Raw genomic sequence first — 27,092 nt, forward strand, 5'->3', positions numbered from 1 at the left:
TAGAGTAGAGGCCCTATGAGTCCCTCTCAAGCGTCCACTCAGGAATCAGAGTAGAGGCCCTACGAGTTCCTCTCAAGCGTCCACTCAGGGGTCAGAGTAGAGGCCCTATGAGTCCCTCTCAAGCGTCCATAAGGGGTCAGAGTAGAGGCCCTATGAGTCCCTGTCAAGCGTCCATAAGGGGTCAGAGTGGAGGCCCTATGAGTCCCTGTCAAGCGTCCACTCAGGGGTCAGAGTAGAGGCCCTATGAGTCCCTCTCAAGCGTCCATAAGGGGTCAGAGTAGAGGCCCTATGAGTCCCTCTCAAGCGTCCATAAGGGGTCAGAGTAGAGGCCCTATGAGTCCCTGTCAAGCGTCCATAAGGGGTCAGAGTAGAGGCCCTATGAGTCCCTCTCAAGCGTCCATAAGGGGTCAGAGTAGAGGCCCTATGAGTCCCTCTCAAGCGTCCATAAGGGGTCAGAGTAGAGGCCCTATGAGTCCCTCTCAAGCGTCCACTCAGGGGTCAGAGTAGAGGCCCTATGAGTCCCTCTCAAACGTCCATAAGGGGTCAGAGTGGAGGCCCTATGAGTTCCTCTCAAGCGTCCACTCAGGGGTCAGAGTAGAGGCCCTATGAGTCCCTCTCAAGCGTCCATAAGGGGTCAGAGTAGAGGCCCTATGAGTCCCTGTCAAGCGTCCACTCAGGGGTCAGAGTAGAGGCCCTACGAGTCCCACGCAGGCGTCCACCCAGGGTTCAGAGTAGAGGCTCTACGAGTCCCTCTCAAGCGCCCCTCAGGGATCAGAGTAGAGGCTCTACGAGTCCCTCTCAAGCATCCACTCGGGGGTCAGAGTAGAGGCATTACGAGTTCCTCTCAAGCGTCCACTCAAGGGTCAGAGTCGAGGCACTACGAGTCCCTGTCAAGCGTCCAACCAGGAGTCAGAGTGGAGGCCCTATGAGTCCCTCTCAAGCGTCCACTCAGGGGTTAGAGTAGAGGCCCTATGAGTCCCTCTCAAGCGTCCACTCAGGAATCAGAGTAGAGGCCCTATGAGTCCCTCTCAAGCGTCCACTCAGGGGTTAGAGTAGAGGCCCTACGAGTTCCTCTCAAGTGTCCACTCAAGGGTCAGAGTAGAGGCCCTACGAGTCCCTCTGAAGCGTCCACTCAGGGGTCAGAGAAGAGGCCCTATGAGTCCCTCTCAAGCGTCCACTCAGGGGTCAGAGTAGAGGCCCTATGAGTCCCTGTCAAGCGTCCACTCAGGGGTCAGAGTAGAGGCCGTACGAGTCCCTCTCAAGCGTCCACCCAGGGGTCAGAGTAGAGGCCCTATGAGTCCCTCTCAAGCGTCCATAAGGGGTCAGAGTAGAGGCCCTATGAGTCCCTCACAGACATCCACCCAGAGGTCAGAGTAGAGGCCCTACGAGACCCACACAGGAGTCCACCCAGGGGTCAGAGTAGAGGCCCTACGAGTCCCTGTCAAGCGTCCAACCAGGGGTCAGAGTAGAGGCCCTACGAGTCCCTCTCAAGCATCCACTCGGGGGTCAGAGTAGAGGCATTACGAGTTCCTCTCAAGCGTCCACTCAAGGGTCAGAGTCGAGGCACTACGAGTCCCTGTCAAGCGTCCAACCAGGAGTCAGAGAGGAGGCCCTATGAGTCCCTCTCAAGCGTCCACTCAGGTGTTAGAGTAGAGGCCCTATGAGTCCCTCTCAAGCGTCCACTCAGGGGTCATAGAAGAGGCCCTACAAGTCCCACGCAGGCGTCCACCCAAGGGTCAGAGTAGAGGCCCTAAGAGTCCCTCTCAAGCATCCACCCAGGAGTCAGAGTAGAGGCCCTACGAGTTCCGTGCAAGCGTCCACTCAGGGGTCAGAGTCAAGCGTCCTCCGCGTCGCGAGCCAGAAGCTTCCACTCCACGGGTCAAGGTCCAGGCCCCACTCCAGGGGCTGGTGTCCGAGGAGCAGTCCAGTACGACCAAGGATGCAACCCAGTCGCAGGCCTGAAGGAAGGAGTGCTTACCGCCAAGGCCTGCAGCTCCCTGGTCTCCTCCTCCGCCGCCGAGGCGTGATAGGACAGGACCTGGGGAGGAGGGCAGCGTTAAGCAGGCAGCACCAGGGGAAGGACAGGAGTCGACTTGGGGCCGGCCGGGCCTCCTGGGAAGGTAACCGGCTCCTCGGAGCACCTGACCCCAGCGGCTGCCCACTCCATGGAGCGAATACCACTGCTGGGTTCCCAGCCCACCTCAGAAGCCAGAGCTGCGCTCCTGTGCTGAATGAGAACCCCTGAAAACCTCCTTGACGGCTGAGGCAACCGACGTGCGAGCCACTGCAGAGTGGCCCCGGCTTAAACTGAGGAAGATTTATTTTGAACTGGTATTTTAAAAAGCAAAACAAAACAACAACAAAAAATCACTGATTTTAGTTTTGTTTTTTTTTTTCCCCCTTCTGTACAGAAATTAAGCAAAAAGACTGCATGAGCTGACATTTTAAAGTTGACATTTGCAAAGAACAGGGCTTTCGAATGGCCCTCTGATGGCCCTGTGAGGATGTGAGGCTGCAGAATTCACAGGGCAAAGCCGAATGTGGACGCCAGGGTCCCTCACCTCGCTAATCAGGCCAAGGGCACATTGGACGGCAAAGCAGCCCCGACAGCGCTCAGGCACTCCCACGGAGAGTCTTGGCCAGAGGGAGGACCAAGGCCTGGACACGGCTCTCGCCTACCCACTAGGTGTCCCCCCACGACAGTCAGGCCCGCTCTTCCCTACTGACCTCGAGACTCCAAGGGAATGGTGTCATTTAGAATGTCTAATGCGGTTTTTAAAATAACAACGCTGAGGTTCTGTTCTGATGAGGCCACAGCCCCAGCGCCTCTGCAGACTTGCAGAATCAGAGCCTGAGGCGTGGGGTCCGGGCTCTACCCCGACAGGGAGACTCTCCTTCCCACCAACCCTCCTCCCCTCGTTTTAATGCTCAGGCGTGCCTAGCGGTGCTGTTGTTTGGGTTTTTAAACACTTTTCACAAGTGTCCCTGTGGAGTGTCCTCTGGGCAGGGGACAGGCCATGGGGTGGCAGACCCTGCGTTGGTGGCCACATCAAGGGACGCCTCTGCAGAAAAGCCAGGTTGGTCCAGCACAAGTGGCCCAGGCCCTCAAGGGTCCCGAAGGCTCTGCCTGAGTGTCCTTGGCGTGCACTCCAGCCCACCTCCAGCGTGACCATCTGCTTGGCCATGGCTCTCTCTACCGCCTCGTACATCTGCGTGTTCTGGATCCCCAAGCCACAGAAGATGACGAAGGCCTCCAGGAACTGCTCGTCACTGCGGCTGAACGGCTGGGCCTCGCCCGTGTTCTCGGCCCTCTTATTGACCAGCTGGCACACCCCTGCGAGAACGGAGAGTGAAGCGCGTCAGGTGTGACCAACCTCGGCCACCCGGGGCCGCTCTGCTTTCTTAGCAAGCCTGCATCTCCCTCCACCACAGCAGCTTGGAACGGGCCAGCTCCGTTTCCACAAGGGCCACTCCATGCAGTCCTAACCACACTGCTGTGTTCAGAAATTCTAAGGACTACTTCCTTCCAGCTCGGCGTGGAATTCAGATCAGCCGAGTCCCCAAAGACAATCTGTCCTTTAGAAACTAATTGGATTTTTGAACACTTGCCAAGGGAATGATTCTGATGTACACTGGAATTCTGGGTCACGGACGGCCCTTCTCACCAAGACACCAGAAGCTAAATGCAACAGCACACAGAAAGGGGGCCGAAAGCAGGCACCTCGCACAGGCAGCCCGCAGTCTCCAGGATGCCCTGGAGCATTGAGGAGGTTTGCAGATGCCACCTGATCCTGCAGATAAACACAAATGAAGTGACCATCTACTCAGGAACAGCGGATCTGACCATCTTGGAAGAGGTCATGACCTCCCAAGTCAAGCTTGTGGGAATGGAAGCCTATGTCAACGTCAGGACAGTCTTTCCTGAGCTGATCACGGGAATCTGAGCCTGTGGTGTCTCCAGGAGACACTTGGTGACGTTGCCTGGGTTCGTTGTTCTCACTCTGTGTCTGAGCGTATTGTTAGACCTCTAGCCGGGAGGGGTAGCATTGCCTGTAATCCCAGAGGCTCAGAAGGCTGAGGAAGGCACCAGAAGTTCAGAGCCAGCCTGAGCAACTTAACAAGGCCCTCAGTGTCTCTAAATAAAATACAAAAAGGGCTGGGGATGTTGCTCAGTGGTCAGGTACCCCTGGGTTCAATCCCTGGTCCCCAAAACAAAACAAAAACCTCTACCAGTTTCCAACATAGACAGGCCCTGTCTGAAGTGCTCAGATGATACACATCTCTGTGTTTCAAACATCCACTTTCTCTCCATTTTAATATTTTTGAAGTTATCTTACAATCAGTAGCTTCTCATAGTTAAATGAAATCATTTTTTTCCCCTTTCATGGAAATAAATAAAATGTCAGTCAAATGGCATCAACCAATGAAATGTGTTCTGTAACCTACAGCAGCCCAATTAAACACTCCAGACTGGGGTCTGCATTTAGACACTCTCCTCTTCCATGAGTCCTGCCGTGTCTGCTGCCAGGCAAAGCACACTAATTATGTTACTCTGACAACTCCATCTGAAGTTTCCATAAGGCAAGTCTGCATCCATCAACTCTGATTCTTTTATATCTCCTGGCTGAAATGTTGTGAATATTGATAAATATCTTACAAAGGCACGTGTTAAAATTACTGTAACTCTAACCTGGGAGAGTCAGGATCTCAGAGAAGAGGCTCTGAAGGCTCAGTCATCGCACTTGTTACAGATCTTTAGTGCAACTCACTTGTTTCAATGTAGGCAGTATGTATTCTGCCCAAGTTCACTCCTTGACATTTTGTAAGTGGGAATCTTTGCATTATCGTCCTCTGACAGGCTGGTCTTGGCCTGTATTCATGCTGTTCATCTTCAGCTGCTGACACCAGCCCCTAGGCTCCTGCCAGGGCCCTCCAGCAGCCCCTGTCTGCTTCGTCACCACAGCACTACACAGCTCCTCCGGGAGGGTCCACTTGGCCTCATCTCTTCTGTTGCTTGAGGGGATTGACTCTCAGGCAGCTTCACCTTAAATGAATGTGGCTTGTCAGTGGCCACGATGGACACAGTTAAGCTCCTTGATGCGTCTAGCGTTGCCTAGCCTCACAGCCTCTCTCTGTCTGAAGGACCTTCAGCAGCCCCTCTCCCTGTCCTGCAGCCCCTCCCCACCTCCTCCTGTGGTCGCCCCCTGTCCTTGCTCCCTGCAGTTTCTCTCCTCAGCCTCGGGCGGGGACCTGGTTGTCACCGCCTGCCCTGAGCTCTGGTCACCTCTTCCCATGTCCCAAGTCCACTTTTCAGCTCCATGCTGTTCTCCCTCTTCCCATTTATGCACAAAGGCAGGAAAGAGGAAGGGACTGCTCTGGGCCTTCTTCTCGGGAATGCGTGACAATGACTTCAGGGCTCCTTGATCAATGATACTGAGAGACGACGTTCTCCTCTGAGCGTAGCTTTGTGGACGTTGAGATGACCACTGGACATTGAGATGACCACTAACTCTCTGGAACGGCCTGACTTGCTTTGCACTCTGATTTCCTTTTCGTCATCGGGAGGTGCTTCCAGTTCCCACGTGAGTCTCTTCCCTGCAGCAACACACATTCCCACCTCAGCATGCTGCAATCCAGAGACGCCCCTGCTCCATTTTCCAGGAATCTCGACTCCTTTGTGTGTGTATATCATCAGCATTTAATGTCAGATGGACGCGTGACAAGAATTCACATTTTAAACTGTGAAACACAGGTGCAGAGCCCCCTGTGCCCACCAGATCTGTTTAATTCCTAACACTAACCAGGAGTCTCGGAAGGGCCGGCTGGGGCGCTCGGTTTTCGCCATTACCTCGAGTTCTACTTGTGTCATGTCCACGCTGCCACCCGACTCAGTGTCTGCCCATCTGTGTACGACGCGCTCGGAATGGTCCACACTCCCTCCCACAGGAATTCCTCAGTGCCTGGCTCGGCTCTGTTCCGCGTTCCCAGTCCCCAGGGAGGTTCTCCTTGGTTTTCTGTTTCTTTGGTCAGTTCCGGAAGCTGCAGTCCCCATGTCTACTTTCCTGTGCAGACTCATCTTATGGCCTTTGGCCATGACCTTCATTTTATCTTCTTCCCGCTGCTTCTGCCCCCACAGCTCCATTTCCTGGTGGCCTTGTCCCTAGGCACTGTTTACGATTCTCTAACCAGGAAGACACTGGGGACTTTGGTAACACAGCCACAGCACTGCGGAAGGCGACGGGGATTGAATTCTACTTGCTTCAGGAAAACGCTGGCAGATGTTTCACCAGCAAATAAGCAGTGATATCACCAGGGACAAAACTGGATATAGGAAAATCAAATGAGGGAGTGGTTCACAGCTGGCAACGCAGGAATGCCTGTTCACGCCTTGGGCTCACACTGCCAAGGCAGGTGAGCAGGTCACCGCCCCAACGGTCACCATCCGAAGCCCACACCGAGTGCCCAGCGGCAGGAAGATGCAGTGTCCGAGGCCCACGGGAGCACTCTGCGACATGCCCGGGCTGGCTAAGCAAAGCGTCCTCCACAGCGTGGCAAAGTGCAGGGCTGGGGCAGCCCCACAGGCCAACACACATGGCCCCTGACCCCAGAGCCAGCCTGCGTGAGGCGACCCATCGCCACGTGGCACTGCGGGTGCACTTACGCTAAGGTGGCCGCGCTGACCCCGTAAGGAGGCTCACTGTGGGTGCAGCCCCCCGTGCAGTCTTGGCGGTCAGAGCCTGTCAGACGCAGGTGGAAAGGCCCTGCAGCACCTTGCTGTCCTAGGAGAGGAGGGTGGCAGCCACCTCGGTGGCAGCCCGGACACGGATGCAGGTCCCGGGACTCTTGCCACGCCAGGGCCGTGTGGCCACCTGATGCTCACTTTTGGAGCTCTTCTGTGTGCTCTGCCTTCTGCAGCAGCTCCACAGGCCCTGAGTCACCCAGGACGCTGAACGTCCGACCCACTGGTGCCACCAGACTCCCGTCTTCACCCTTCTCCTCAGTTTATAGAGCAGCAGGAAGCTCTCTCACACTCGGGGTCAACCGAGCACCCCGCCTGCCTCCACGTCCACCATGGAGAGGATTTCCCGCTTTCTGTTTACGGGGTCTCTTCCCTCTGCATGCCAGGCCTGCTCACTCTCAGCTCTGTCATCAAGCAAATTGACAGGCCATGTGTGCCTGAGAGAACACTCCACTGCCTTCTAAAACCACTGTGCTCATCTGTCTAAACACGGGCAGATCTCAGATGTGAGTTCTTTGCAGAGACCTAGAAGTCACTGAGTTGCCTCCGCAGGGGACACCCAGGACCACTGCAGGGGAAAGGGTGTGGGGCAGCCTGCTGTGGGTCCTCTGGGGTCCTGCAGCTCCCTGGCCGGTGCCTATCCAGGCCCCGCTGGGCAGAGTGAAGGGGTGGCTGGGGCAGCAGGCACCTGTCTCCCCTCTGGCAACTCCTAGTGAGCATCCCTTCTCCCAGGGTTCCATCGCCCATCTTCCAAGGTCAAAGGCAGCTTCCAGCGAACCTCCCCACTCACAGGAGACGGGTCTCCAGAAGGGAGGCACAACATGACCAGCCTTCCTCTCTGCCCCGGTGGCTGACCGTGTTACCCTGCCCTGGTGTCCCTCCGGAGGCCTCCTCGTCCCTCCAGAGGACTTGTGGTCTTCTTGAACCTGCTGTGCTGGGGGTCTGGTAGGTGTTAGTTGCTTCCTGGATTCTGAGCATGGCAACTGAGCAGCTGACCAAACAGACCCTCGGGCATTGGTGGCAGCGTCCAGCAGGCTGGGAACATGCCAAGTAAGAGGGATGGGCTTCCACCCTGGCCTAGATGCCAGACTGGCGTGCTGATGACACGTCCGCCCTGTGTGGAAAGACAATGATGAGTGGACAGGACTGATTTATGAAACCATAATCGTCTCTGTGCACGACAAAGAAAGATCGTTCCCAGCCTCGCCAGGTCCAGTCCACGGGCTCAGGAAGTGGCTTTCAGAATGCCAGCAGACGGAGGGCACATGAGGCTGCGTTCTCTCCCGTGCACCCCCGGCGGGCATGTTCCGTGGCAGCAGGCACTACAGGGAGGCAGACCAGCCCAGGGGCTGGAGCTGAGGAGGCCACTGTCTGCCCTGCCCACTCCCACTCCACCAAGAGGGCGCGGGAGGGCGGGGCCTAGAGCTCTGCTGCTGGCCTCCTCCTGCTTTCATCAGTGGTGCCTCTGACCCCTCCTTCTGCAGATGCTCTGCTCTAGTCACATCCCAGGCGAGTCTTGCACTCAAACGAGTGGTGCTTTCCGGGGAGAATTTACTAAGTGTTGCTCCAGTTAGGGTTTCGGTTCTGAAGTTTGCTCTTCAGGAGGCACTTATCTTCCTTTGCCTCCAGGTCCTTGAGGGAGACTTCTCACCAAGTCAGTCGTGATGACTGGCATGTAGAATCACATGCCTTCTGCCCTATACTGAATATGACCTTATACCAGGGAAATACCAGGAGGCTTCACAGCGCCACTTTTGGGCATGCGCCTCCCACCATCCTGAGGTCCAGGTTTTCCTGTAACCTCTGCATGTGCACGCAGGGTCCCCAGGGGAGGGATTTCTGCTCTGCTCACTGAGCTATTCCGAGTGCTGGAGCAGCCTATAACTGTTATATATCTACTGAATGAATAAATGAACACAACCTATAATCTAAACTACACATTCAAAAAATCAAGACTAAGAAGCAGGATTAAAACACACACATTCAACTTGCTTTCTCTCTCGCTTGGACTACTAACTTTCAACACATTGCTTTTAAACAATTCTGATGAAACTGAACTATAATAATTACAAAAATGAATTTTTTCTCTTGTACTGGTATTGAGGTTGTAGACCTCTGCCACTGAGCTATACCACAGCCCTTTATTTTTATTTTTTGAAGTTTGAGACAGGGTCTAGCTAAGTTGCACAGGCTGGCCTTCAACTTGCAATCCTCCTGCCTCAGCCTTCCAAGTAGCTAGAAGTGGTGTGCACCACTGTGCCTGGCCAAAGACACATTATGGTTAACAAAATACCTTGTTGGCATTCATCAACACAATTATGTCAAGATATTTATATCATTCCAACTTTTACAGCTTCTCAGACACTTTATTCCTTAAATTTACATGTGGAAGAAGTAGCTGGAAAGACATTTTTTAAAAGCAGGTGCAGAGAACAGATTAGTGGAAAGGCTTTACCTATGACTTTATTCTTCTTTCCGTTTTTTATAGGTGTACACAGCAAACTTGTAATGCGCCGCTGGTTCACACTTCCTGTGTTTTCATTCTAGGTAAAAACAGAAGTGAAGCACCCAACACGATAAGAGGTCAACCTCCCGCTCGAGAACCCCAGAGCCACGTGGCTCCCTTGAGGCCACGACGTACTTATCCCTGAACTGGAGATAAACATGGAGCAGGAAAAGTGCAGACTGCCTTGAAATCACACACGAAGCGGCGGTCTTACTACAATTCTGTACAAGGTGTCCCGTTACTTTAACTTTCCCACTACTTTGCAGCAATTTAAGTAAATATTTCCTCAGATCTGTGAGACTGTGAGGCTCACATCTCAGTTTCAGTAGACCTGCCGCGTCCACATGCTCTGCCCGCCCCAGACGTCCTGCCTCCCACTGTTCCACTTAGCAATTCCCCTGCTCCTGCTGCCTGGGTGGCCATCTTTGACAGGTGTCCTGGGTGGGCAAGAGCACAGGACACAGGCGGCTCCCTCAGAGCACAGGCCCTGCTGAAACGCGACCACAGAGCCACCAACGTCTGAGACAAGGTCTCTGTGCTTTGCCGTCCACAGAGATCTGCGTCCACACAGGGCGGCTCACCAGGGTGGGCCACCGACTGCAGGACTGGGAACCAGAGGGGCTTCGTGTTTGCGAGTGGAAATGGAGACCTCCAGCCATGCTCCCAGGAGGCCACAGGTCTGAGGGACGGCCTCAGGCCTGCTCTCTAGCAACTGACTGTATGTGTTGTAACAACGAGCACGCAGAGGCAGCCCGGCCATGACAGACGCCTGGTCCGCGCCACCCGCCCTCACAACGCGGCTGCAGGGTCTCCGGAGGAGCCGCCAGGCCGACCGGCAGCAGGCCAGCCTGAATCCACAGCAGTACTCACCGTCCAGGGCAGCCTGTGGTCCTTGCTGACATCGGGGACATTAAGTGGCTCCATGGTGTTCTTGACATACTGAGCGTACATGTAGTTGATTTTGCCAGCATCGCGCTCCCTGTGGAAAGGCAGGCGTAAGCGCCTCCTCCTTCCACCCAGAGCTGGGGGACCACAGCAGTGTGCCCACCGGGCAAATGCTGCACCCTCAGATCAGGCAGCCTCGCCCCCACTGGGATCTAAGGTCTGGGAAGCTCGAGTGGCAGGCTGCTGCAGCACCTGTGTGCACCAGGACACTGGGACACCTGGAAGGGCTCACTCCGCCTTCGCAGAGCGCCCAGAGCCAGGGCTGAGCTGGGGGCCCCTCGTGGTGGGCAGCCCCAGACCCGTCCCAAACCACCTTCGGGCGGGAGTGCAGGGTGTGCACACCCTGTGTGTCTGACCAGCTCCACCAGGATGCGCTCACTACCTCTGAGTGCTGGGGACAAGCGAGGATCACTGTAAATGCGGTGATTCCCGCTGGGTTTCTGCAGGACCAAGGCCTGGTGCTTCCACCTCCCCAGTTACCCGCCTCACAGGTGGCACCCCAGCAGGGCCACAGGGATGCCTAGGAACACCTCTCCAGGCCGTCCCCTCCTGCCCCTTCCCAGGACCTCCCCTCGCCTCAACCTCTCTCTATCTTCTTCTTTTTATGCTTTGAGGTCTTCGTGACCTTTGTTAAAATTTAAAAATCATCTTCTTCAAATTTTTTTTTTTTTTAACATAGATATTTCCACTGTTTTCCAGTCTCTTGCTGAACAGGTTGACCACGAAGACTCCCCCGGATGGGGCGATGCAAAGGGACCTGCAAGTGCTGGGAGGGGCAGACAGAAACACTGTCCTCAGACAACGGCAGTGTTCTGGAGGAGGCTGGGGCTGTGGAAACAGATCCCTGGCCTCACACCTGCACGTCTCCCTGTGGCCTCACAGCTGCACACGGGTCCCAGCAGGAGGGACGTGCATACGCCACAGTCCAGGACGGGAGGAAGGCCTCTCGCCCCCATCCTCCCAGCTCTAGTTGGCCTCTCGGTCCTCCACACCTGGCCCACCAGCTGCCCCTGGGACAGTGTCACTGTGTCCCGGAGTCCTGGTGGCTCCTCTGCAGGGCTTCCCAGTCGCTGGCCTCTCTCCTGGCCCAGGTGCGTTAGCCTTCCCTCCCCCACTCTGACTCCAGCTCAAACCTAGTGCTTAGACCAGCCAGGACCAGGTCCGGTGTCAGTGAAAGAAGGAAGACGGAAGGACAGTGGACCTGGAGCAGATGCACACCAGATGGCTGCTCTGGGGACAGGCTGCACCTGGGAAGGGGAGTGACCAGGGCCCCCTCTGCAGAAGTACTCCTGACTCCGCTTCCCACTTGCCACACATGGCAAATGCTCAAGAAAAGTTCCTGAGTGCAGGCTGAGGGCCAGAAGCAGTGTGTGAGACCACAACCACTTCACAGCAAGGCCCTAGGGAAAAGGTGACGAGAAGCAGCCAAAGAGCAGATGCAAAGGCAAGCCAGGTGTGGTGGCCACACCTGTGATCCCAGCTACTTCAGAGGCCGAGGCAGGAGGATCCCAAATGCAAGGGTGGCCTCAGCAACTTAGGGAGACCTAAGTTGTCTCCAAATCAAACACTAAAAGGGCTGGGGGTGCAACTCAGTGGTTTAGCACCCCTGGGTTCAATCCCCAGCCACCACCACCCCCTGCCCCACAAAAAAGAGAAGGAGGAGGAGGAGGAGGAGGAGGAGGAGGAGGAGGAGGAGGAGGAGGAGAAGAAAAAGAATAAAGGTGGCCACCAGGAGAAAGAAGTACACTGGAGAAGCAAGAAACCGTTGCACACATCTCTTGTAAGCAGGCACCAGTTGCAGTAACTGATACTACTGTATCATCGCCATAGTAACTCAGGAGCCAGGAGACGCTGCACTGGTCACTTCAGTGGAAAATGTCTACTAACACTACACAACACCAAGTTCACCCCGGGCTCTGTAAGAAACGCTGGTGATTCCCAGATCCTCACTCAGTGGATTTGGTCTGACCCACTCTGAGAAGCCCGTGTGCTCCGTGGGAGAGACGGGGACAGGCTGAGCAGCCGCGTGGCCACGGGGCTCCCGCTCCTGCAGGCACTCCAGGCGTGCCTTCTGTCTGGTCTTAAGAGCAGAAGTGCCGCTGTCCTTGGAAACTCCTCCTTTCCCAACTAGAGTGAGCCCGTGGGTTGGTGTCCCCAGGCCTGAGTGCCATCGGTAGCAGCAGACCCTAAGAGGCAGTGAGGTGGCCTCGGACTCTGCCCTGTCCTCCGTCTGCTGTTGAGAACATGGACAGGATGGCCGGGGCTGCCCCTCAATCCCACAGGCAAGGACCGCAGGCCGGGATGCCAGGCAGCAGCTAGAGGTGCCCGGGTCCCGGGCCTTGCGAGTGCCCACTGGCTCTCCCGGGAAAGAGGACATGGTGCCTCACCTGGACTTCGTCACTCGACCCTCCGAGCTCAGGCAGCTCGTAACAAAGTGACCCTACAGATGAGGGGGAGATGGCCAGAGCACCTGGGGGAGGCCAAGAGAGGGACAGCCCCGCACGGCTGGTCGAGACTGACCCAGGAGAGAGCGTGACCTTGCAGTGCTGGTGCCGGCTGAGCAGCGGCAGCTGGCAGGTCGAGTGGCGGCTTCAGCCTGCAGATGCCAGGCCGGACGGGGCGGGAGACACAGACAGGACAAGCACCAACGCCGACCTGGCCCCGGCGATTACCGGGCACTCAGGGAGGAGGAGCCTCTCGGAGCACGCCCACCACGTCCGGGCTCTGCCCTGGGGCCACCACCAGGGCTGCTCCTGCAGACTGAGCTACAGGGTAGGACCAGGACCCCACCACTGGGAAGCGGCCTGGGAACCTCCCAGCTCCTGCTGGGGTCTCCACACTCACAGTGCCTCCCGGCCCTCCCCTCTCCCGCAGTCCGCGTCAGACTTATTTACATATTTTGGTGCTCAGGATTGAACCCAGGTGCGCTACCACTGAGCCACATTCCCATCTTCCTATGTTTTAAACTTGAGGCAGGGTTTTGCCAAATTGCTGAGGCTGGCCTGGGACTTGCCGTTGTCCTGCCTCAGCACCCAAGTCTGGGATCCAGGTGTGGCCCTGGTGCCTGGCCTGACCAGCATCCTGGCCCCCAGCCCGCCTACTCTCTCAGGCCTCCTGTTCACTTCTGCACATCTCGGCCAGTCCTGGCATCTGCTTCTTGGGAGCCTGGGCCGACTCAGGCACCAATGGTCTCTGCACAGGAGACACAGAGAAAGGCTCCAGGGGATTCTTGGGTAGATGGTCAGGACCGAGTGCTGGGGAGGACCAGTACGTCCAAGCCACGCGGGGCTCACTCGGTCCTTCCCACCATTCTGCCATCTCCAGGGGGAAGCTGCAGCTTTGGGAGGGTACGGTTTGCATGAAGTCCAGTCTCCACAAAGGGACTTGAACTTACAGAGGTCAGCTGAACTTATTCCCTCTTCTCTGTCCACGTTTGTAAGTACTGAAGACCCTTTTACTACTTTTCAAAGTCATAGTCCTTATTTAACCATAATCATGTTTTCTAATACAGTCATTGGTAACATGCATCAACTGGTGTCTCCTCCCAGGAGGTGCCTGAAGGACAGTCCACGTGTGGTGCTTCAGGACAGCCCGTGCACTCAGGAGGTGCTGAAGAACTCAGTCCATGTGTGGTGCTATGGGATAGCCCGTGCACTCAGGAGATGCTGAAGGACAGTCCACGTGTGGTGCTTCAGGACGGCCCGTGCACTCAGGAGGTGCTGAAGGACAGTCCACATGCAGTGCTTCAGGACGGCCCGTGCACTCAGGAGGTGCTGAAGGACAGTCCACGTGTGGTGCTTCAGGACAGCCCGTGCACTCAGGAGGTGCTGAAGGACAGTCCACGTGTGGTGCTTCAGGACGGCCCGTGCACTCAGGAGGTGCTGAAGGACAGTCTACATGTGGTGCTTCACAACGGCCCGTGCACTCACGAAGACCACAGAGCCCGCTGGCGTGCAGGATGGCACACCTTGCTGCTCAGTGCCAGGGCCACCCATGGCGCTGCCTGTGTCCCTCCAGTGGCTGGTCCTCAGCCGCAGCTCAGCAGCGAGCCCTGGAGCAGCCGCCAGCACCTCCGTGGGGATTCCTGGCCCCACCCCCAGGGCCCACTGCGCTTCACGCTGACAATGGGGATCTAACACCGATGTGCAGTGCACACCCAGAAAACCTGCTGGCTCTCCACCTGACGCTGGCAACCATCTTCCATGTAGGAAGTCACAAACCCCAAGAGCCTGGCTTGTCCACCGGTAACCTGAGATGGCCAGCTTCCACCCTGTGCCTCACCCAGGGCTGACTGAGGGCACTGGTTCTGTGGGTGAGCAAGTCGGACATGAACCAAGACCAGGAGATGAGCGAGCGCCACTGCTCAGCCCCTATCTCTAAATGCCGAAGCCACGGAATGCTATGTTCAAGTCAATTTTTATGCCATTCACCCTGATACCTAGATTTTACTAAAAGTTAATGTCAAACAAATTTTTATTGCATGACTAAGGGGTCTTTATGGCAGCATTAGAATAAAAGCTACCTTTAAAATACTTAGCAGATGTAGCCATTTGCATCGAATGAATTTTACTGCTGTAAAATCAGTGAATACGCTGGTTAAGATTGGTCCTTTCAGGTCACCATCTGACCCACTGTGCTCTGTACAAACTGCACGCTCAGCCCGTCCTGGAGTGACTGAAATCACGGCAGGCTCCTCCCGCTGACCAGTTGGGCGGGCTTCCTGGGAGGAGGCGCAGGCCCGTGGACTAAGAACGCACACGCACCAGCAGAGGGCACTGTGACCCCAGGCCGCAGGGCTGCTGGGTCACCTCCAGACACCAGAGGACCTGCTGGATCTGGGATGAGATGGAAATGCTGAGACACAAAAGGCAGTGACGCGGACCGCGCCGCTGCATGGATACTACGGGCAGATGTGGCTCTCTCGCTACTCAGTACTTCTAAGTCCTGTGGAGACAAAGGCGAAGGTGTGAACGCCGATCAATACGCTCACATTTACATAAACCACACGCAGCTCACTCTGGTCAAAAAGCAAGACAGTCCACTATCCACAGAGTCACAGCAACTTGCCGAAGTATTTCTACAGCACCATCCAGGACGCTTTAGATTCCTGAAAGCAAGATGACGTGTCAGCATTCCTGCTAAGATGGGGCTCCTCCTGAGAGGGGCTGCACGCTGACCAGGCAGCGCCTGAGAGGCCACCACCCGGCGGTCGGGAGCACCTCACACGCACAAAATGACCCAGGACCAAGCAAGACGCGCCACACGTGCAAACACATGCCAACACAGGGCACAGGAAGGACAGGCCTGGGTGGACGCAGGCATCAGCTCACTGCTAGCGGGCCAGAGGGCAGCAAGGGACAGGAGGGCAGAGGGAGGCAAGGGAGAGCAGGACAGAGGGAGGTAAGGACAGCAGGACAGAGGGTGGCAAGGGCCAGGAGGACAGAGGGAAGCAAAGGACAGCAGAACAGAGGGAGGTAAGGACAGCAGGACAGAGGGTGGCAAGGGCCAGGTGGACAGAGAGAAGCAAGGGACAGCAGTACAAAAGGAGGTAAGGACAGCAGGACAGAGGGTGGCAAGGGCCAGGAGGACAGAGGGAAGCAAGGGACAGCAGGACAGAGGGAGGTAAGGACAGCAGGACAGAGGGTGGCAAGGGCCAGGAGGACAGAGGGAAGCAAGGGGCAGCAGGACAAAGGGAGGTAAGGGCAGCAGGACAGAGGGTGGCAAGGGCCAGGTGGACAGAGGGAAGCAAGGGACAGGAGGACAGAGGGAGGTAAGGACAGGAAGACAGAGGGAGGCAAAGGACAGCAGGACAGAGGGAGGCAAGGGACAGGTAGGTGGACAGAGGGAAGCAAGGGACAGGAGGACAGAGGGAGGTAAGGACAGCAGGACAGAGGGTGGCAAGGGCCAGGTGGACAGAGGGAAGCAAGGGACAGGAGGACAGAGAGAGGTAAGGACAGCAGGACAGAGGGAGGCAAGGGACAGGTGGACAGAGGGAAGCAAGGGACAGGAGGACAGAGGGAGGTAAGGACAGCAGGACAGAGGATGGCAAGGGCCAGGTAGACAGAGGGAAGCAAGGGGCAGCAGGACAAAGGGAGGTAAGGACAGCAGGACAGAGGGTGGCAAGGGCCAGGTGGACAGAGGGAAGCAAGGGACAGCAGGACAGAGGGAGGTAAGGACAGGAAGACAGAGGGAGGCAAGGGACAGGTGGACAGAGGGAAGCAAGGGACAGCAGGACAGAGGGAGGTAAGGACAGCAGGACAGAGGGTGGCAAGGGCCAGCTCATGTGAACTATGACCCCTGGATCTAGGCCCCAGGGCAGCAGCTCAGCCTCTGGCCACCCTGATCCCCCACCACATCCGGCTGGGTCAGGTGCCCCTTGGAGCCGGAGGACCTGGGGCTCCCCAGTCACCTCCCAGTGTGTGTCAACCCCAAATTCCTTTAAAGGAAGGGAAGACCTCTCAGGTGCCATGCTGCTAGATCCACGTCCAGAACGGTGGTTTGACTCAAGGGCACCGCTTAACAGCCAGTGAGTCCATGTCATGGGTATGACCCTGAGCCGGCCAGGGGAGCGGGGAGGGCAGGCCTGGACCAAGGCAGGCTCAGCCGGGCTCCGCAGCCCCCGCGGCCGAGGGCAGTGCCCTGGGGCCTGCTTCCTCCTTGCCGCTGTGAACTTGGTGTCTGCTCTGAATGATCTGGAGGCTTCATGCTGCTTTTCACTTTTTATTAAAGACATTTTCTCACATTCTTTAGACGAATTATTTTGAAATGTACAGAAAAGTCAAAGAAACCCAAAAATGGAATGATGCTGACCCCACGGTCGACGGCGCTTCATCTCTGGCCACACCCGCTCCGTCTACACCCGTCCATACCTGTACGGAGCTGCGTTTGCTCACATAGCCAGTCTCATGCACTCGTCCGCGGGTGGCCCGGCCCTTTACAGTGACCGCAGCCCCCGCGCTGCCCCTGGACGCAGCAGCAGGAACGTCCGGAGCCGAGCTCCCCCCATGGCAAACCTCCTTCAGCAGGACACCCAGGGTCCAGACCGCGTGCGGGTCTGCAGCTGCGCCCACGTGGGCTCCTTGAAGGTGCATCGCTCTGAACCGGGACCTCTGCAGGCAGCCCTGTGCGGCTCTGGGTCCCCAGCAGGGCACCCAGCTCTATTTGAGGACAGCACTTGCCTACAGAGGGCGCCCTGCCTGGTTTGCGGGGAAGTGGCCTCCACCCGCGGCCGAGGAGCTCAGCACTGACACTGGAGTAGCGGCCACCCCACCCTCTGCAGGGACAAGTCTGAGAAAACCCGGAACCTTAACATCAGAGAAAGTCAGAGCAGCCTCTGCTTCCGCAGGAGCCTTGAGAGGAGACAGTGCGCGAGGGACGGAGGGTGAGGAGCCGCACCACTGCTCCCGATGCTCCTGCAGCCGCGCAGTGCTGAGCGTCTCTCCACCTGGGAGAACAGGGAGGGCTCGGCTGCGGGCGAGGAAACCACTGGGCCAGGCACGACTGGCCATTTACCCCGAATCTCTTCCGAGTTCTCTAGAGGACAATGGCATCTGTGTTCTTCACCCCACAAAAACCTCACGCTGCTCCGAACAAGTCAGCAACTAGGAAACGAACAGACTTGAAACAAGGAGAAACACGGGAAAGAACTGAAGGGCAGCAGAGAGCCCATCTGTCCAGGCCCGAGGCCTCCTCAGAGCAGAGATCTATGAGGTCCCCAGAGAGCGCAAACAGGCACACAAGCAAAGGTGCTCAAGACACAGTACTCCTGGGTCCTGATGAGCTCCTGCACAGTTGCTCTACTCCAAGCCACACCAAGCCCCCCTGAACTCCCGGGTCACTGTGAAGAAGTCCTCAGACAGGCCAGTGCCAGGGAAAATCTGGGAGTCCAGCATCAAGTCCAGAGCCCTGACAACACTGTCAGGGGGGAGAAGGCCTGTCGCCTGCTTATCTTAAACCAAGCTGGTGACCAAGTAGCCATTTAGCCAGTTCAAGAAACCTGTGAAGAGAGAGACGGTGGTGGGTCGCTTTACCTTGTTAGGGTGTCTGACGAGCCTCCTTCTTCACACTCCATGTGGAACACGCTGGAGAAGGACTCCTGGAACAGAGGGACAGCAGGCTGAGACTCGGCCGAGCTCGCCAGTGGCTCAGCACCTCCAGGCACGCTGTCCTGGGACCAGTGGGCTCAGGCTCACTCAGAGGTGCTCAGGCAGCTCCGTGTGTTCACGTCCCGTCTGGCTTCCACTCGTGAGAGAGCCCGCCAGAGCCCCGGCTGGTCCACACTGTCCACCAGGTGTTAGGGTGTATCAGCGTCATGACTGCTCTGCGCCTGTTCAACACCTCCAGTCTGCACTTGGCAGAGGGCGCTGACTGCTGCTGCTAAATCAGGCAAGAGCGCCGCAGGGTGGCGCAGTACATCCTCAATCACATGACACCACGCCTCGTAACACAGAGCCCTTCTGAAACCACTCTAAAACGCAAGGTGCACCTCTGACCCATCCCTGGTGACAGCTGGAGGAGGAAGAACCGGAAGCACAGACAGTGATCTGAGAAGGGGGACGTTTGGAGAGGCTTATGATTCTATTTCTGCTCATGTTGAAATACTTTCATGTCCAAATAAACAGAAATGAACCAACAAGGCACCTAATTCCTTTTGTAAACCCAACAACCTAAGTTGCAAAAAAAGTAAGTGAAATGGGCTTATTTTTAAGCTGCAGTCCAAGGTACCACTGACCCAAACGAGTTTCTAGTTACCCGACAGAAGCTGCACCGAATATTAACTAAAGTGATATTTAAGTTGTCTAAAAATAAGTGCTTTGTGAATAACCTCCAAAAATTAAATGCCACAGAGCAGGCCACAAAGCAAAACCTTGACATACAGCATTAATGGATTCTGACCTGAACTTTGAAGGCTGGCCACCATCTTGCCACCACCTCCACGTCAAGGATCTTATCACCCCTGAAAACTATGAAAATGCTGGCTTCTTAGTGCAGTGAATTTTCACCTGCTGTGCTCCTGTGTCACTCAGTACACCACGTGACACACACAGGGCTCAGAGGACAGTGGGTCCGCAGCCTCAGCACCTCTTCAATCACCCAACTGAACACCTTCCTATCCCACCTCCCGACACCACCGGTGGCCCTACGGACCCTCAGAGGCAGTGCCCCACTCTTCCCAGTAACCCGGCAACGAGCAGCTGGTCTTAAAGGGAGAAGGAAACAAATTACATTGAAAGGAAACATCGCAGAAGCAATGGCTCATGGGTCCAGGAGGCTCAGAAACTATGAGGGAAAGCCACCAGGGCCAGGGCCCGGGCCTGCCCATGGGTGGCCAGCACTGCTGTGAGCACGCCTGTCCCCGAGCCCTGGGTAGGCCCTGAGCCTCCACCAACCGTGGAGGCGAAGCAGACCTCAGAACGGTGGACAGTGCTCAGAGGGTCAAGCCCTGACCCTGCTCAGGACACCTGTGAAGGGGTCTCATCATGTGAGCCCCACGGGGAGGCAGCCTGCCCAGGGCCGCCCGCTAGTGGGGCGAGCCAGGACTCACAAGTCCTGAAAGGCACCGGACAGTACCAGCTCAGCTGGGCATGCCTCTGGTGTGCATGGTCCTCCTGGGAAAGATGGCCTGTGGCCCGTGCAGATGAGGGTCCCCTGCTCAGGGCAGCCAGGCACCTCCAGGTCAGGCGTGAACACCAGCACACTGCAGTGGCCTGCTTTCCCTCTCCAGACGGCGTGCCCATCGCATGACACTCACACCATGGACGCAGGTGGCCATCTCCATGGTCACTATGCAGTGGACACAGTGTAGCCATCACCATGGTGACTATGCAGAGGACACAGTGTAGGCATCGCCATGGTAACTATGTAGTGGGTACAGTGTAGCCATCGCCATGGTGACTATGTAGTGAACATGGTGTAGCTATCGCTGTGGCGGCTGCAGTGGATACAGTGTAGCCATCGCCATGACATCTACACAGTAGACACAGAGTGGCCGTTGCTGTGGTACTAAGGAATGGACACATGGCAGCTGTTACCATGGCTCTTAAGCAGTGACAAAGGGCAGCCACTGCCATGGTACCCGTGCCATGGAGAAGATGCAAGGGGCCTGTGCAGTTCTCAGTGCAGCCATCGCTGGGTATTTGTCACCACGGTTGAGCAGTGATGGGGATCCAGGGAAGGGCACCCCACTCACTGCCCAGCTGGACAGCCGGCACTGAGCGCCTTAGGGATAACCACAGGGACGGGGCTGGCGACAGGGTTCTGAGACGTGCTTCCAGGGCCCACGCTGGGTCCACAGGAGCGGAGAGCTGCGCTCAGTACTCACAGGGCAGTCTTCGTCCACGATGAAGATGGTGCAGCTCTGAACCTGCATGAAGGAGATGATGGTGGCTGCTATTTTCTTCAGAATCACTTCTAACGACTGCTGCTCCTCAAAAATCAGGCTGGCCAGGTCAAGCAGCACCTGGAGGGGAGGGACGTGCAGCCTGAGCACGGTCGCCATAGCAGCCCAGCACTCCACCACGTCCCCGCAGCCGTTCACGCCGTGCAGCCAGAATGACGGACCGCGAGGCCCACCAACCACACTCCCCACTGACGGTTAGGATGGCCACACAGAGGCCAAGGCAGCAGGCGGGGCCTGAGCCTCCGGCTAGTCCTGACGACCCCTCCACTAGCTCGGCAACCGGGAAGGAGCTGCCCACCCACGGGGGTGCGCACAGCAAGGAATGGGCAGCTGTGGGCTGAGCCTGGGTTTCACAGAGCGTTCTGGACAGTGACCTGCATGGGCACCGGGTCGCTGCCCCAGTGCCAAGTTCAACATCTAACAGGCTGCCAGTCTCCAGAGTGCCCCGCTCTGAGAAGAGCGAGGTTTAGGAGCCCTGTGCGTCCCTGCAAGGTCCTCTGAGGGTCACGAGCTGACTGAGGAGACCCCACCCTGGCTGAGGCCTAGCGGCAGGATGTGCAGGTGACAGGGTGGGGGTCAGGCAGCAGGAACCGAGTCGAGCAGCACAGTGAGCGGCAGGCGGGTGTGTGGAGAGGAGAGCCAGCCGGGAAGAACGCACGGTGGACGGCAGACATGCAGGCAGTGTCCCCAAGGAGCAGGCAGGGCGCAGCATGGGCACACAGTCTCCAGAGCTCCTGGCCGTTCACCGAGGCAGAGGGGACAGTGGGTACTTCCTCACACACATGGACTCAACGCCTACCTCACTCGGGCCATTTCTTAAGCACTTAATTGAGAATGTGCTGGAATAAAACAAGTCACAGGATCTAGAAAAGAGGCAGTCTTTCTAGAGGAGCAGGAGGAAGGTTCCGTGGGACCTATCGTCAAGGTGGTGATGGAGAATTAGTCCCGCAGGGAAGCAGGTGAGGAGTGGCAGGAAGGAGGGTGGAGGGAAGCCGGCACCGGTGTGCCTGGAGCGCAGTGGCAGCAGGAGCTAAGCATCACTCAACAGCACCTGCGCAGCAGCTGGACACGGGCTCGCAATGCGAGTGAGGGCAGGGCGAGCCTTGCCTTCCCAGTCAGCAGCCCTGCAGAGAGGAGCCACCAGCAGACAGGACAGGGACGTGGCCGCCCGGAGCAGCACCGGAGAGGGCGCTCAGGAGTTGCAGTCGCCTGAACGTCCGACCAGTGTGTGTTGCCACCTCGAGTCTCGCGCATGCGCACCTCCACGCTGGTCGGCAGCCGCGCTCACCTGATTCCTCCTGTTCTCCAGCAGCGAGGTTTCGTAGAGCTGGGCGTTGTGAAGGACGATGCCACAGAAAGCCAGGTAGGCAGCAAAGTCCTGCAACACAGGCGGCAGAACCGTCGGCCCGACCCAGACCGCCACCCCAGGGCCGCAGCGGGGTCAGCACCACCAGCCTGGCTGCAGGAGGCACCCGCGGCCAGCGAGGGGTGCGCAGCTGGCAGGAGCCAGCGCGCTCGGGTCTCCTCCGCTCGGAGGAGCACAGGACCCGGGAAGGCGGCCTCACACAGACCAGCCGCCATCTGCTCTGTCAGCACCCCACGGGCCCCCGCACGGCGCTGAGACGGCCTCTGCCGAGACAGTGGGCAGCGTGCGCAGCGTGCACAGGGCGGCGGCAGCACAACAGTCGGACGCAGCTTTGAGCTGCGCACGGCACTCCCAATGGGCTCTGTGAAACATTGGTCCCTACAGCACCCTCATCTGCCAGGGTTAAAGACCAGTCCATGTGCATCTTGAGATGGCCGGCTTTACTCACACTGTGGACGCACTGTGCCAAGATGTGACAGAGGCTACAACCGTGCACTCACTCAAGAGGGCTTTGCCTTGAAGGACGTACACACAACACTGGAATCAAAAGCCAACCCAGACTGTGCTTTCCCATGAACTGCTAACGGGTGTCACCTGCAGAAAGGAGGCCAGGTGTGCTATGCTCTGAAGCACGAGGACATACGGCCTACTGCATGGAGTCGAGAGTATCTCCCGTCCTGTCCGAATGTCTTTCAAATTCAAAAGCTCCTATGAATCTTCAGAGGAGCAGGTAAATAGCAACGTTCTTGGAGGAGGGAGGCACTGGCTACAATCTACATAGTCATGTGTCCCACAGGAGGACTGATACAGCCTCATGCAGGGTGAAGTTAAGAACGGGTTTAAGACATGCTGGAGGGGACAGCATGTCACCATGGCCTGGGGAACAGGGCCTTCAGAGCAGATGAGATGGGCCATGAAGTAGCCGCCAGCCCACAGCACACAGCCTGACCTGGCACCTGGCACCCAGAGCCGTGTGTGGTGTGTGCAAAGCTCGTAAAGGACTGGTGCACCAGAGAGCAGCTCCCGCCTGCCCACCCTGCAGGCCGAACCTGGGGTGGCCCTGGGGGTTCACTCAGGGTGAGCCTCTGCAGCAGTGAGCAAGGGTCAGCCAGGCCATGAAGACACGTGGGCCAGGCCTGCAGGGCCCTAGAGACACTCGCCCAGGAAGGGCAACTGCAATTCTGCAGACTGAACGGCTCTGCTCCTCCGGAGCTAGACCCACACTTCAGGGAGCAAAGACAGCTCTCAGCACTCAAGGTGCTGCATATGGCCTTGCAGGGCCTCCCCAGGGCTGGCTCCGGGTCTGCATGTGGCAGAGGCCTCTGAGCAGGCAGCGCGGACACAGTACCTTCTCGTCCTTCTCTGTGAAGGTCCCGCCACTGGTCGACTTCTTGTTGATGGCCTGGGCCACACCAACGACCTGGCATAAGACAGAGAGCAACAGGGTTTTCGTTGACTTAGATCACGAGCAAGAATCCCCCAGGGTGCACTGCTGAGAAAGAACAAGGCCGCAGAGCAGAGCAGGCGCAAGTTCCAGAGTGAGCCCTGCGGCCATGGCCTGCACCTTCCTGATGAGGCACTGCACTGCCAGCCTCTGGGTCCAAGGGAGGCTGTACTCTGGCCCCCTGCAGACCGAACGAACTGAGTGCTAATGACAGCTGAAGTATTTTCCACAACCATCTCCACGCTTAAAAAATAAACAAAAGTGACATTTTATGTTGGCTTTAATATTTCAAAAAGGCAAAACATTCTTTTACTAAAAATGAAACAGGACCCAGTGGCCAATCACAGAAAGAATGCAGGAGGCTTAGTGGGGCACAAAGAATTCCTAATGCAGGGAAGAGGTCCACCTCCTTTGGAAACTTCAATCCTCAAAAATTATTTGACCTTCAACAGACTTATTTTAGGGAAAAGAGGCTATTGAAAAGTCAAAACACGAATTAATAGTCGAGCCTATTCTCAAGCAGATCAGGAGGCCCTAAAAGGAAAATGGGATTAAAGGACACAGGAAACCAGGACTGAGACTGAGTCAGAGTCCACAGAGGGCTGAGTAGGATATCAAGGATGCTCAGCATTCATCCCAGAGCAGACTGCAGACAGTGCTGGGCAACCAGCGAGAGTACAGAGAAAAGGAAGGGACCGCACCCTCCTGTTCACCCCTCCAGTGACAGTCCTAGAGGAAGGCTCCCCACCCTCCTGCTAGTCCTCCAGTGACAGTCCTAGAGGAAGGCGCCCCACCCTCCTGCTAGTCCTCCAGTGACAGTCCTAGAGGAAGGCGCCCCACCCTCCTGCTAGTCCTCCAGTGAGTGTCCCAGAGGAAGGCACCCCACCCTCCTGCTAGTCCTCCAGTGACAGTCCTAGAGGAAGGCTCCCCACCCTCCTGCTAGTCCTCCAGTGACAGTCCTAGAGGAAGGCTCCCCACCCTCCTGCTAGTCCTCCAGTGAGAGTCCCAGAGGAAGGCACCCCACCCTCCTGCTAGTCCTCCAGTGACAGTCCTAGAGGAAGGCGCCCCACCCTCCTGCTAGTCCTCCAGTGAGAGTCCTGGAGGAAGGCACCCCACCCTCCTGCTAGTCCTCCAGTGAGAGTCCTAGAGGAAGGCACCACACCCTCCTGCTAGTCCTCCAGTGAGAGTCCTGGAGGAAGGCACCCCACCCTCCTGCTAGTCCTCCAGTGAGTGTCCTAGAGGAAGGCTCCCCACCCTCCTGCTAGTCCTCCAGTGACAGTCCTAGAGGAAGGCGCCCCACCCTCCTGCTAGTCCTCCAGTGACAGTCCTAGAGGAAGGCGCCCCACCCTCCTGCTAGTCCTCCAGTGACAGTCCTAGAGGAAGGCACCACACCCTCCTGCTAGTCCTCCAGTGAGAGTCCTGGAGGAAGGCACCCCACCCTCCTGCTAGTCCTCCAGTGAGTGTCCTAGAGGAAGGCTCCCCACCCTCCTGCTAGTCCTCCAGTGAGTGTCCCAGAGGAAGGCTCCCCACCCTCCTGCTAGTCCTCCAGTGAGAGTCCTAGAGGAAGGCAGTAATTTTCAGTCCATGTTAAATCAAAAATCTAGGGACTTTTGGACGAGGTCTACCATTACTTTTTATATAATACAGTATCTTAAAATTTGTTGGATATTATGGGGAGGTTTCGGAAAAGGGGAAGGCATACTGGGTAATGAAACTGACCTAGTTTTGCTGCTATGTTGAATATGTGAATACATAACAATGAATCCCATCATTATAATGTATCAATAAAAAGAAAAAAATTGTTGTATTCGAAAAGAAAGAAATGTAAATTCTTAAATATGAGTTATTTAATCTAAAGAGCTGCTTAGAATTTCAGGTCTTAGATGAATGCAGACAATATTACATGTACATGTAAGAGTACCAATTTAATTGACGAACTCCTTGACCAATTAAGAATGCAGTAATGCAGAATTTATTTAATTAGGTAAAGTTGGTCCCCCGATCTGATGTGGAGCTGTGGGTCATCACACAGAGATGTTAATATGCCTGTCTGCTGCTGGTTCTAGATCCCTGTGTTCCTGTTGAGTCCCTATAAGGCTCAGAGTCACACTGGTAAATGACCTATGAAGTCTGAACTTGGGTCACTCCAACAAGCCAGTGCTTGCCCTGAATGGCTGTCCTGAAGGTACAATGAAGATAAACCTCTGCTGGCAAAATGGCACTCTTGTCTACAAGCCTCCTGCTGGCACAGAGCAGGCTGACTCGACCTCAGGTGCCCAGTGGCCTATCACTCAGGCTGCAGGACCTGGGTGCAGACCCAGGCCGTCCCCTGTCAGGGCCAGTCTTATCTGCTGCTGAGGAAGGCCCATCCTGGGGGAGGCACGATGCTACATCCTCCTGTGAGACAGGCCTGCAGAGGGGCAGGGGCAGGGGAAGGGGCGAGGAGCCACCGTCACCACAGACCACACAAACGACGCCCAGGACCCTCTGCTTCTCCAACAAAAAGCCACCACAAGTGCGTCGCGGGGGAAGGACAAAAGGGACAGCTTACAGGTGTCCACAAGCACAGAGGCCAATCTTTAAGACCAAAAGAGGCCAACCGACCGTCCCCCCCCAAACTACGCTTGCTTCTACAGCGTGTCTGGGTGTTTGAAGAGAGTGGACAGGTCACGCAGAGAGCCGTGGGTTCACTCTCACTGGTTCACCTGTCAAAGCCATCAGCCCAGGGGCAGCAGGCAGAGCCGGGAAGCCCGGACCTTCCACCCACCCCAGGGAGGAAGCACTGTGGCGGCTCCTCCTGGGGAGCTCTGAGCTCCTAACCTGGGAGCTGACCACCGGGCCTGGCGGATGCTTATTCTACCCTCGTGTAGACACCCTCTGAGCAAGAGCCACCTCTTCAAATTGAAAACGACTTAAAAGCAGTATATTCCTTGCTTCATTAAAAAAATCTGTCTTTTCTGCCCAGCACTCTACATATTTCAGTGATTCAACCACATCTTGTTCAAAATAAGGAACTTCAGGGAAAATAATCACTTATATTCTCACGAATATTGTAAAAGGAGAAGAAAAATCATGAAGCTGAGATCTAGAAAACACTGTGGGATGACATCTCGTATTCCTTATTTGTGACTTTTGACAGATATAAAATGGCTTTGATTGATCAAAGTTTTTATCTCATATAAATCTCATTAAAAATAGCTGATATTCTTGAATCTTTTGGATTTTTTTAAAGGAAGATATAAATAGCTAGATTTTTAGTTTCAATGCTGGGTTATCACATTGCCAAAATTCATCATAAATCCTCCTTTGTAACTTCCATGTTATATTTGCATCAAAGAATTTCAAGAATATCGTCCATTATGATAACACAAAAATGAGGACTGGAGAGGAAGTGGTGAAGGGGACACAGTGGAGCTGGCAGTCCCACCATGACTCGGGAGCCTGGCCGGGACCACCTTCAGGAGAGCGGAGCGAGAGCGCACGCGCAGGCAGACTGCGCTGCGGGTCTGCCGCGCAGGGCTCGGGGTGCCCCGGGACACCTGCGCACTGCGGCCACGCCCCAGCATGCCTGCTGGGCTTCCCTTCCTTCCTCTCTCTGGAGACGTGACTCTCACCGGATGCCATCTCACACTGAGCTGTGCCAATCTGGGAGAGCAGAGGACGGGGACAGGAGGCCGCGGGCAGCGGAAAGAG

The 27,092-nt window shown here is 56.3% G+C and overlaps 1 protein-coding gene across 4 annotated transcripts in view; it reads right to left on the reverse strand.

Moving 5' to 3' along the window:
* The window catches only part of PDE5A (phosphodiesterase 5A), a 97,456-nt gene that overhangs the window by 44,156 nt on the left and 26,208 nt on the right, over positions 1-27,092 (reverse strand). For all 4 annotated transcript variants that reach the window (XM_079152905.1, XM_079152907.1, XM_079152906.1 and 1 more), the window contains exons 4-11: positions 23,304-23,375; positions 21,878-21,967; positions 20,512-20,649; positions 18,221-18,285; positions 10,116-10,224; positions 9,195-9,282; positions 3,159-3,334; positions 1,979-2,038 (exon numbers count right to left, since the gene is read on the reverse strand). In XM_079152905.1, the coding sequence (XP_079009031.1) occupies positions 1,979-2,038; positions 3,159-3,334; positions 9,195-9,282; positions 10,116-10,224; positions 18,221-18,285; positions 20,512-20,649; positions 21,878-21,967; positions 23,304-23,375 (798 nt within the window). The remainder of the gene's footprint in view (positions 1-1,978; positions 2,039-3,158; positions 3,335-9,194; positions 9,283-10,115; positions 10,225-18,220; positions 18,286-20,511; positions 20,650-21,877; positions 21,968-23,303; positions 23,376-27,092) is intronic.

This window comes from Sciurus vulgaris (assembly GCF_902686455.1).
Source record: "Sciurus vulgaris genome assembly, chromosome: 9".
In the NCBI taxonomy this organism is placed as follows: Eukaryota; Metazoa; Chordata; class Mammalia; order Rodentia; family Sciuridae; genus Sciurus; species Sciurus vulgaris.